Source organism: Atheta coriaria, unplaced genomic scaffold (genome assembly GCF_025399875.1).
Source record: "Atheta coriaria isolate IRGN ID8LTWV9N9 unplaced genomic scaffold, Caltech_Dcor_3.1 hic_scaffold_4_pilon, whole genome shotgun sequence".
NCBI lineage: Eukaryota > Metazoa > Arthropoda > Insecta > Coleoptera > Staphylinidae > Dalotia > Dalotia coriaria.
The window spans coordinates 1,128-12,541 of NW_027045446.1; the positions used below are offsets into that span (position 1 = coordinate 1,128).

General features: G+C 35.2%; 3 protein-coding genes across 3 annotated transcripts; all 3 read right to left on the minus strand.

The window, feature by feature from the left end:
• Positions 1–981: 981 nt before the first annotated feature.
• Positions 982–2,356, minus strand: LOC135790676 (very long chain fatty acid elongase 7-like). Its single transcript, XM_065300951.1, has 4 exons — positions 2,236–2,356; positions 1,986–2,173; positions 1,329–1,697; positions 982–1,254 (listed from the first exon to the last, which is right to left on the minus strand). The coding sequence occupies exons 1-4, from the start codon at positions 2,282–2,284 to the stop codon at positions 1,039–1,041; spliced, it is 822 nt and encodes a 273-aa protein (XP_065157023.1). The 5' UTR covers positions 2,285–2,356; the 3' UTR covers positions 982–1,038.
• A 93-nt stretch (positions 2,357–2,449) lies between these two features.
• Positions 2,450–4,899, minus strand: LOC135790677 (very long chain fatty acid elongase 2-like). The gene is made up of 5 exons (XM_065300952.1): positions 4,800–4,899; positions 4,551–4,738; positions 4,138–4,285; positions 2,760–2,980; positions 2,450–2,692 (listed from the first exon to the last, which is right to left on the minus strand). The coding sequence occupies exons 1-5, from the start codon at positions 4,846–4,848 to the stop codon at positions 2,513–2,515; spliced, it is 786 nt and encodes a 261-aa protein (XP_065157024.1). The 5' UTR covers positions 4,849–4,899; the 3' UTR covers positions 2,450–2,512.
• A 106-nt stretch (positions 4,900–5,005) lies between these two features.
• LOC135790698 (very long chain fatty acid elongase 7-like) lies at positions 5,006–6,498 on the minus strand. The gene is made up of 6 exons (XM_065300969.1): positions 6,365–6,498; positions 6,111–6,301; positions 5,919–6,047; positions 5,376–5,615; positions 5,134–5,308; positions 5,006–5,013 (listed from the first exon to the last, which is right to left on the minus strand). Exons 1-6 carry the CDS (start codon positions 6,393–6,395, stop codon positions 5,006–5,008), a joined length of 774 nt encoding a protein of 257 aa, XP_065157041.1. The 5' UTR covers positions 6,396–6,498.
• Positions 6,499–11,414: the final 4,916 nt, after the last annotated feature.

Here is an 11,414-nt window from a genome sequence, read left to right on the forward strand (position 1 = left end):
GCCGCATAATCAACACGTTTAATACTCGCATGGGGCATCAATACGATTCGTATCAAGTAATAATAACTGCATTGAACAATGCCAGCAGAAAAAATGCATATACAATGCAAGAGGGTGGCATGCTTTAATTCGGATAAATTAGGTTTGACAAATTTGGACGCGCATGCGCAATAGACATAAAAAAAATTGAAACGCTTAATATTTAAATTGTTACATCGTTAATATATTCATCGACGCATAGATAATTCAGGTGAGATAAAATAGTCACGCTTATAAGTCCGCCATATTGAATGGAACATATGCAAATCACCTTCTTATCTAAATTTCTTTACGTTGCAAGGCGCCACGTGTCACGTCACGTCGTTAAGAGATAATATTCAAATTTAACTTTAATACGTTGACAATAACTTAATATTAATTAATGTTGTAAGAACGAAAATCGTGCAGCTTGCACACATTATTAGATTAAACTGCAAGAGTTTAACTTTAAGTAAAATATTCACCCTAATGGTGTATTACTATTGTTAAAACCTAAAAATCAAGGTGGGCGTGCAATGGTGCCTTTTTCGCGCACCCCGGCGCGCGTGTCCACTATTATAATATAATTCGGTTGATGAAATCAACGCGGCACGCAGCACCTGAGGGGCGGATGCATTCGCGCGATATTCTCTATTCTGCAACATGCAACATGGTCAACCCCCGACCTATAATTAGCATACGCGCGCCGCACGCGTACTGACCACTGACCCCGTCGATATCAAACACACAACGCATGAAACGCCAAAAGTAAAAGGGTAACTGTTATACACGCCATTTAGCGAGTCTAATACTGTTTGACAGATGGTCCAAAAAACCGACGCACTGTGACCACTTCACGGCTAATAGACTATGATAATGAGGTCGCGACGGCGGCGGAATATCCTTGAACTATTCGCGAAAACACGCAGAAATTTAAATACAATAGTCTGCGGACTAGTAGACTACTAGTAAATATTTAATATTAATTTATTAATTTACAGAGAATATTTCATTTGTCTATCAGTTGACTTTTTTTGTTTTATTGTTGTTCACCTCGCCCTTCGCAGGTTGTGCGGGTTTTGTTTTGATGAAAGCGTTATAGTAATAGTTTCCAAACATGTTCAACATCGCCAGGATTTGAATGATTGCGAAAACCAGATACAATTTTGGATAAGCGCAATTTTTGACGAAGAATAATTTCCATGTGTAGAATATGAGCAGGAAACAAAATTGCCCCTAGAGAAAAAATATCGTGTGGTGTAAAATTTGTAAAAAAAAGTTTATAAATATAAAGCAAATTCAATAATTACCAATTGCATTTGAGTAATGTACTTCTTCCACCAGATATTCTGCCTGCTGTTATTGTAAAGACAATAAAAGTAATAGGAATACATGACGGAATGAACCAGACTGTTGAGGGTACCCATAACAGCCATCTCACCACCAGGAAGGTACCGCGCCAACGCGTACGACCCAACCACCATCAGAGTATGATGGTAGGTGTGTAATGTACTAACAAGCGCGAATTTTTTACGCAAAACGAAGAAAACCGTGTCTAGTAAATCACTGATTTTGATTAAATAGTACAACCAGGTGTAGAAGATCACTTTCAGGTCATATTCAGAGTCGGTGAAATGTGTTATGCAGACTAAGTCTCTTTGTAAGATTATATGAAGCGCCTAAAAGATTAAAATTCGTATAGTATATTAAGTATCATGTGATTAAGGGACTTTAGTCACGGCCGTGATTAAAGAGTCACTATTCGTGTCTTGAAACGGTAGAAAAAGTAGCGCTTTAAATGTGGAAATAAAAAAAAAATATATTGAGTGTCAAGTGTGCTAAGCGGCACTTTAGACACGACCGTTGTTAAAATGCCATATTTCGTGTCTCAAAAACGTGGAAAAAGTGGCGCTTTAAAGGTGTAAGTAGAAAAAATTTATTATTTTATAAGAAAATAGATGACCTACCCTAATACCAAGAAATCCACATACTAATACTTGTAGAATATTGTATGTCTGAATGAAAAATTTGATATTATACGCGGGTCTATTCGCCATCCATTTTTCACCATTCTTGATCATATACCAATAAGCAGACATTATTATAATAATTGGAAAAGGTGATCCCATTAAGGGATACGAAATTATTCGTTGATCTGCAACATTTTTAAATTATTTGTATAATTTTTAAATATTTTGATTGAAATTGAAGAAATACCTGCATATTTATATATGAGAGTATCGTAAATATCATAAAGACGATCCATGTTGATGGTGAGACACTAAAACTTATTCTACGTAATCTAATCACTCGAAAACTGAAACTAAGAATGACTATCGACTATATTTGCTTATATATACCTGCGCGAATATTAAATCAATGATTTATTAATGATGGAATAAATTGTGTCATCAGAACCAGTTCACCAGTCTAGTGTGGAAACGCGTAACTTTATTTTATCATTAGTACATTATCAACGAAAAATTTAAAAAATTTAATCTACTTTTTTAATTGTTTTTTTCTGCTTGATATATGCGTTGTAATAAAAATTTACAAACATATAACACAAAAGGGATACTTGACCAAGATGGAATACCAGCATACCTTTCGGATACTCACAAGTTGAATCGAATAGTTTTATTGTGTAAATTGTACCCAGTGTGATAAATTGTAACTAAAATAATAATAAATATTAAAATGATTGGTTAAAAAAGTTGAAAATAATAATATTTAATATTTACGATTTGTGCTTGTGTGATATACTTTTTCCACCAAATATTAATTTTGCCATCGAACATCACCGCACAAAAGTAATAAAAGTACATGAAAACATGCACGATACTATTGAGTAATCCTAGCCACACTAATTCACCGGCAGGATAATATTTATTAATTATCCAGCCAACGGAAACCATCAAAGTGTGATGGTAAACATGCAACGTTGAAATTTGCGTGAATTTTTACGTAAAACAAAAATATCTAAAAATTTAAAATATTAACTTCAAAAATTAAAATAAAATAGGTTTTTCTACTTCCAACTTTAAACGCCTGTTTTTCACGGTTTTAAGACATAAAATGTGGCACTTTAAACACGAACAACCGTAAAGTACTTTAGTCACGGAATGGAGCATGCGTCTGCGCATTTGCCTTGCAATGTAGAAATAAAGTGGAAGTAGAAAAAATAGCGTAAGCTAAACGTTGTTAAACAAAAACGTTCGTTTAGCCACTTCATAGGTACTTAATATACCATTTCATTACCGTATCAAACAAATCAATAAGCTTAATAACCCAATAAAGGTATGAGACATTCAATAAAACCAAATCACTCGGACTTGTCGTTTGATTCGTCATGCAAGTGAAAGCATTCAACGGAATAGTTTTAACAATCTAAAATAATCAAATAAATATAAAATTCTATTTGTACTATCATCCAGAATAGTTAATATTTACCATAGTGATGATATACAAACACATAATGATTTGCACAGCGTTGAAAACAAGCAAAACTGTGCGTAGATTAAACGCCGGACGATTTTTCATCATAGCCGGGCCTAATTTCAGCACAAAAAGTAAATAACACGCCACTATTCCGATCAGTGTCGAGCAATTACCCATGAGCGGATAATCACTCAATCTTTTATCTAAAAATTAATTAGAAATTCTTATAATTTCATAATACTAGTTTTATATTTTATATTTTATTATATAACCTGAATAATCATCAAGGAATAATTTCCACATATTGCGCACTTTTTTAATATTATTTTGACTATGGTGTCACGATGGAAACAACTCAACTAACTAAACACCGTTTACGTTTAATTTCCTTTAGCAATAAATAATATTTTCCGCTAGGAAATACCTCAACGCTGGAATGCAGACCAATTATTTTGTTTTATCTACGCTGTCAAGTGTAATGTACTTCTTCCACCAGATATTCTGCCTGCTGTTATTGTAAAGACAATAAAAGTAATAGGAATACATGACGGAATGAACCAGACTGTTGAGGGTACCCATAACAGCCATCTCACCACCAGGAGGTACCGCGCCAACGCGTACGACCCAACCACCATCAGAGTATGATGGTAGGTGTGTAAAGTACTAACAAGCGCGAATTTTTACGCAAAACAAAGAAAACTGTGTCTAGTAAATCACTGATTTTGATTAAATAGTACAACCAGGTGTAGAAAATTACTTTCAGGTCATATTCAGAGTCGGTGAAATGTGTTATGCAGACTAAGTCTCTTTGTAAGATTATATGAAGCGCCTGAAGATTAAAATTCGTATAGTATATTAAGTACCACGAGATTAAAGAATTTTAGTCACGGCCGTGATTAAAGAGTCACTTTTCGTGACTTAAAACCGTAGAAAAAGTAGCGCTTTAAATGTGGAAATAGATAAAAGTAGATTGAGTATCAAGTGCGCTAAGCGGCACTTTAGTCACGACCGTTGTTAAAATGCCATGTTTCGTGTCTCAAAACCGTGGAAAAAGTAGAAAAAATTTATTATTTATAAGAAAATAGATGACCTACCCTAATACCAAGAAATCCACATACTAATACTTGTAGAATATTGTATGTCTGAATGAAAAATTTGATATTATACGCGGGTCTATTCGCCATCCATTTTTCACCATTCTTAATCATATACCAATAAGCAGACATTATTATAATAATTGGAAAAGGTGATCCCATTAAGGGATACGAAATTATTCGTTGATCTGCAATATTTTTAAAAATTTTAATTTTTTTTTAAATATAATATGATTGAATTAAAAATACCTGCATATTTATATATGAGAGTATCGTAAATATCATAAAGACGATCCATGTTGAATGTGAAACACTAAAACTTATTCTACGTAATCTAATCACTCGAAACTGTAACTAAGAATGACTATCGACTATATTTGCTTATATATACCCAAAAGCGAATATTAAATCAATGATTTATTAATGATGGAATAAATTGTGTCATCAGAACCAGTTCACCAGTCTAGTGTGGAAACGCGTTGAAATAAAAAATAAAATTAAAAAGTGAAATAATAGGATAATTTGCGTAACTTTTATTTTATCATTAGTACATTATCAACGAAAATTTTAAAATTTAATCTACTTTTCTTAATTGTTGTTTTTTTCTGCTTGATATATGCGTTGTAATAAAAATTTACAAACATATAACACAAAAGAGATACTTGACCAAGATGGAATACCAGCATACCTTTCGGATACTCACAAGTTGAATCGAATAGTTTTATTGTGTAAATTGTACCCAGTGTGATAAATTGTAACTAAAATAATAATAAATATTAAAATGATTGGTTAAAAAAGTTGAAAATAATAATATTTAATATTTACGATTTGTGCTTGTGTGATATACTTTTTCCACCAAATATTAATTTTGCCATCGAACATCACCGCACAAAAGTAATAAAAGTACATGAAAACATGCACGATACTATTGAGTAATCCTAGCCACACTAATTCACCGGCAGGATAATATTTATTAATTATCCAGCCAACGGAAACCATCAAAGTGTGATGGTAAACATGCAACGTTGAAATTTGTGTGAATTTTTTACGTAAAACAAAAAATATCTAAAAATGAAAAGTATTAATTTCTAAAATTAACAAAAATATCTATTTTTCTACTTCCACTTTTAAAGCGTCTGTTTATCCACGGTTTTAAGACACAAAATGTGATAGTTTAAACACGGACGACCAAGACCGTGACTAAAGTAGTTTAGTCACAGCCTTTAGTCACGGGGTGGAGCTTGCGCCTGCGCATTTGTCTCAACGTGGAAATAAAGTGGAAGTAGAAAAAATACACGTGGCTAAACGTTGTTAAACAAAAACGCTCGTTTAGTCACTTGATAGGTACTTAATATACTATTTCATTACCGTATCAAACAAATCAATAAGCTTAATAACCCAATAAAGGTATGAGACATTCAATAAAACCAAATCACTCGGACTTGTCGTTTGATTCGTCATACAAGTGAAAGCATTCAATGGAATAGTTTTAACAATCTAAAATAATCAAATAAATAAAAAATTCAATTTGTATCCTCTTCCAAAATATTCAATATTTACCATAGTGATGATATACAAACACATTACGATTTGCACAGCGTTGAATACAAGCAAAACTGTACGTAGATTAAACGCCGGACGATTTTTCATCATGGCCGGGCCTAATTTCAGCACAAAAAGTAAATAACACGCGACTATTCCAATCAGTGTCGAGCAATTACCCATGAGCGGATAATCACTCAATCTTTTATCTAAAAATTAATTAGAAACATGATTTAAAATACTAGTAGTGATTTTATATTTTATTATTTAACCTGAATAATCATCAAGGAATAATTTCCACATTTTGCGCACTTTTTTAAATATTATTTTGACTATGGTGTCACGACAGAAACAACTCAACTAACTAAACACCGTTTACGTTTAATTTCCTTTAGCAATAAATAATATTTTCCGCTAGGAAATACCTCAACGCTGGAATGCAGACCAATTATTTTGTTTTATCTACGCTGTCAAGTGTAATAATTTGCCTTGAAATTATCAACAACTAGAGTATTTCTATATTACACCTGGATTTTTTTTATGCAAACAAGACGCGATTCCATTTAATTATTCACGGACTTTGAGAAATTGAAATTCTGAAACATTATTGATTTTAGGTAGCCCCATGCTTTCAGAAACTGCAGAAAAAAAGTATCTAAGGACGTTTGTCCAGCGTGTGTGCTCTGCGTCTTTTCAAAAAGCAGAAATGTAAAGATGGATGGATTATGCTCGCTCAGTGCCAATGCAATGATTAATTGGTGCGGACGCACACAAACCGTCCTCGATCATAGAAAATAGATCGCGGCGTATTTGCTCTTCTCGTACTTTTTCATTTTCACTCCCAGTCATAAACGAAGGAACGACACTTGAATCTTCCACCCTTGTGTGTTACGTCAAGCGTGGAAATTCATAGAAACTTAAAAGTCTACGCCAAGTATGCATACGGCGCATGCAAATCAGTTTCGATAATAATGGTGTCAAAGTAAAATCGCAAATATTTCATATGTCTGAAATAATTTTAAATGGTGAATAAATCAAGGTGCAAAATACGTTAGTGTCACAGTTATAGTGTTTTCGCATAACAAACGTAACACCCAACCCTTTGTAATTTAATATTTTGTTTATCCGTGATAGTGACCTAAATGTTAATTTTTTGCATTTTCAAGGGCATGAATTAAAAACGCCTTACGCCGGAACTGAAGGTCAAAAAATGTTTATCATTAACATCATTAAAAAAGTCTCCCGCTGAGTCCGATGACAACTCCACTGAGAATATACAAAGAAATGTGTGAATTTATCTACAATAAAAACAGCTTCTTAAAACTGCGTTTTAAAAGATTTAGAAGAATCATCAGCGATGAGTGTCTATCTGTGCAGAGTCATTGTGACAGACGTGACAATGACGAGGCGGGATATCAACATCCACCAAGGGTGAGTAATATACTCACATCCTGAACTAGGATGTGCGCAGCGCTGCAGGGCGTCTTGTAATCCCTCGGTTATAACTTATCCCTAACGCTCGTTTCCAATATTCGTCAAAAATGATTTCTATGCGGTCGTAACACCGCAAGATTACAGGATAAACCGATCATTGTTCAATTTTTAATCGTATAGTTTCAACTTGATTAAATATCGAACGTTAGCGTACGAAAAAAAAATTCCATTTGGTTGAAAAATTAAAAGTGCAACTCATAACTGTAACACAATGTGTGATAGGTTCATTATGAAAGCATCAAATCATCATTGCACTGCGTAAAAATGAATACATAACAATGTTTTGAAAGTAAAATTTCAAGTATCAACAAATCAACCAAATAGAATTTAATATCATACACAATGGGCTATAAAGGGAAGATTCACCACAGTTACGGTAGACACAAGGAGAAAGAATTATCATCGAAACGTCGTCATAAAATGCACGTAAGTATCCCCCTAAAAAAGCGATAAAACTTTTTCTACACAGCGGAAGTAGCCGAAAGTTTTCGGGAAATATTTTGTATAAATCACATAAAATTGTACATTTCAAACAAACGATTCGATGCGGTTGCAGTTATAAAATCAATACTAACAAGAGAAAAAAACTTGATTAAAAGTCAATATTAAAAAACGATAAAAACGGCATTTTTGGTATAAAATGTCACGGTGGCTTTTTAACATCAAAAGAGATTGGTTTACCAGTAATTTGTAAACTGTCCAAGGTTGTCATGTGCAAAAAAGCAACCAAAAAAGGTAAAAAATGCCCAAAAACGAATTTCGTTTCGGCGCACCCTTCTCATATACCATTGTGATTAAACCACCGTTGGAGATTAATTGATTTTTTCACATCTAACACGACATCTGATACGGTTTTTTTCAATACAATTAAAAAAATCAAAGTTGACAATATAATTCTATCAATTCAATAAATTTCGGTTACATTTGGAGTAAAAATATAAAGTATAATCCAATGTTTTGCTTGAATGCTTGTTTATTGCGAGGCTGTGCGCAATTATTTCTTCCCGTAATCCAATAATGGGTCAATTACTTCCGCATAAAGTGCGTTCCTCCCAGGTTCAAGTTCATAACTTGCACAACAACCGGCTGTCGTGTGTGATTACGGAAATCGCATAAATACGTCCGAAAATTGGGCGGTTCGCACGGTATGTCGAAAATGCATACAAGGTGTTACATGCGCGTAACAAGTTTTTTCTCTTTTCATAAATGTTAAAATATGCTTTATGCCAGGGGCATGGCTCCCTAATCTAATAAACAAATTCTGCCGTAGAAAGAGATGGTGTGCTTGTCTAAGGCACAGAATTTACAAAGTAGCAAAAGCGAGGGGAATGAATCGGGTAGACCCAGTTTAGATTAGACTCTCGCTCCTGTCCTGTCCAATGTGCACAACCAACGGATACACAACACAACACAATATAAGTAAGTAAGCTGGTACGGCCGCAGAAGAAGAGCAAGATTTCGGAATGAATAGACGCAATCCGGAAGAGGAAGCGATGAGAAGAGAAAAAGGGGCCAAAGGTTAGACACACACGAATGATTTCAGAGCCAAGTCAGACTCTTCAGACACAGCAAACTAACGGTACCTCCTCGCTAATTCCGCGCTGCGTTTTCATTTTCAAGCGGCACTGACAAAGTGCGTATAATCAATCAGTTATTGAGATGCAAATCAAATCGTGCAGGCGTGCTGTCGTTTTGTTGCCTAACAAACTCTAATCCGATTAAATTTACCGCACGTTGGCTTTCGCGGTTGAGGGAAACTATAATTTAATCGCAAACACAAACACTACGAGTACACCTTCAAAAATAAACTGGCTTACTATTTGAATAACGGATTAGGTCAAAACTGTTTAATGAAATTGTTGATAATCTGTTAATAAAAAGGGTTTGTTGAAACGATTGATGAATGTGAATCTAATCACTTCGTGGTACCTGCATGGTACCCACGTCACGTCACTCTAGTTCCGCATCAAAACAAATTCCGGTAGTGATGGTATTCTCCTAGGTACTAGCTGCTCTATAGGAGCAAAGGGCACGTGAGAAACATAACAATAATCGAGGCTGACAGTCCGTCAAAAATCGTCTCGATGCGGAGTTATGACTATTTCGTTGCGCAACAACACCCGACGTCAAGGTACAGGAAAAAAAAACTTGCTGATCAACGGCAACGAGTAGAGCAAGTCCCGGAGAGAACCTGAAGTTGCCGGCGTATTTCAAAAAAAGAACAATGCGTCAGGTACAATGGCGTATTTGTAACGTTTGTAGAAACATCGTCTTACGTTCCATGGATTTCTGCGCGCATACGCAGCTGTCACACCACCACCATCCGATGGTAATGGGCGCAAATGAAAAGGCCAAACCCAAAACGAAGTGGAATGAAAGCGAGAAGACGCGCGCGGCGCTTTCGTGTGGTCGCAATGAAAATTTGATGGACATTGTGCGCGCGCGCTGTCTAGGATTTCGGGGCAATGCTTACTTGACATTCGTCAAGGGTCACCGGCGACGGTTTCGCTTGATGAAGTCTTGTTTTCCACCATTCGAACGCGACAATCACATTTGTTACCATTTCTGAACCCTTTTCACTGGACAATTGACTTTCTAGGACGTTTAGATCATACAAACGAGCAAATGATAAACAGCATCTCAGGAGTACGAAATACCACCAAGAATAAGTCCTTAATTACCTTATTTCCATGGAAAACAGCAAAGGGACTTACCTAAAACAAAAAAAAAAAATGATTAGTTATACTCAAACTCAGCTATATCAATAAATTTCGTTCCAGCTAACTGGACGTAAACGATTACACTACCGCTATTGTTTACACAACTATTCAGTTAAATTCAACGAGGACATCATTCATCCCACAACTCAACATCCATGCAGTTGCGCAACCCGCACCCCATGGCATAAAAAAAATAAACAAAATCAAATTTGTGCCGGTCTAGCCGCCAGAAACAACGCTAAACACACAAAATACGGGTCGTCGTAAAAAAGGCAATATGTGTATTGCGTCATATCTCCAACTGGGGTGTGTGCATGATGTGTACTTAGGGGTGGTCTGTGTATTCCGACGCAATGACCCACACGAGATGCGACTATGATATTAGACACTACAAAGTCTGAGGTCTTATGCAAATATAGACTACACACAATTCCATCAAATGATAGACAGTAGACACTTCTTCGCCAGCGGTCAACCCTTCCCAGAAAGCAAACAAGATTGTAATCATAAATGGTCATTGAAGGGGTTACTCATTAGACCGTCATTTGTTACGTGGAAATTCAACAGATCGTAAAATACGAATTTTTAAAATCGTGAGAAATCAAAACTTAAAACTTTAAATAAAAAAAATCAGAAATAGTAATTTGTACCCCATATAGAGCAATGAATTGTCTTCCAGCCGTTATAATAAATATGTAGTTATGATAATTTGTCCAACCCCGTGTATAATCAATTCACTTGCCGTCTAGGAAGCGCATAGAAGACGAATTACTCCTCGGGTAATGTTATGCAACAAGATTTTTTTGTGGTACCGGATGCAAATTGCATCTTCCTCGCCATGCCCACCATTAACATACTAATGTGAGATGTTAGTCTTTAGCATTTGCATAATATAAAAAATATTACTGGACTGGTAACTAGTATCAAAATGGCGTTTAATGAACACGCTTTTTACGATGTTGTTACTGTTGCAATATTTCTTTGGCGCGCATGCACTTGAGACAGCTTTATGTACAATTTTTTTCAACTTTTTCACTTTCCAACCAAAGGGTTGGTTGGGTTGGGCACATCAATGGAATGTCAAGTGGACGTACGGGTACCATCCCAT

What these genes read in the sequence shown, in the direction of transcription:
- LOC135790698 (XM_065300969.1), bottom strand. Translation starts at nt 6,395, where the DNA reads ATGTGGAAATTATTCCTTGATGATTATTCAG. An exon ending in GTTTGTATATCATCACTATG is followed by an intron (nt 6,048 to 6,110) that starts GTAAATATTGAA and finishes TGATTATTTTAG; the next exon opens with ATTGTTAAAACTATTCCATT. An exon ending in ATATCACACAAGCACAAATC is followed by an intron (nt 5,309 to 5,375) that starts GTAAATATTAAA and finishes TTATTATTTTAG; the next exon opens with TTACAATTTATCACACTGGG.
- LOC135790677 (XM_065300952.1), bottom strand. Translation starts at nt 4,848, where the DNA reads ATGGATCGTCTTTATGATATTTACGATACTCTCATATATAAATATGCA. An exon ending in TCTCATATATAAATATGCAG is followed by an intron (nt 4,739 to 4,799) that starts GTATTTTTAATT and finishes AAAATATTGCAG; the next exon opens with ATCAACGAATAATTTCGTAT. An exon ending in ATATCACACAAGCACAAATC is followed by an intron (nt 2,693 to 2,759) that starts GTAAATATTAAA and finishes TTATTATTTTAG; the next exon opens with TTACAATTTATCACACTGGG.
- LOC135790676 (XM_065300951.1), bottom strand. Translation starts at nt 2,284, where the DNA reads ATGGATCGTCTTTATGATATTTACGATACTCTCATATATAAATATGCA. An exon ending in GTGGATTTCTTGGTATTAGG is followed by an intron (nt 1,698 to 1,985) that starts GTAGGTCATCTA and finishes TTAATCTTTTAG; the next exon opens with GCGCTTCATATAATCTTACA. An exon ending in ACATTACTCAAATGCAATTG is followed by an intron (nt 1,255 to 1,328) that starts GTAATTATTGAA and finishes TTTTTTCTCTAG; the next exon opens with GGGCAATTTTGTTTCCTGCT.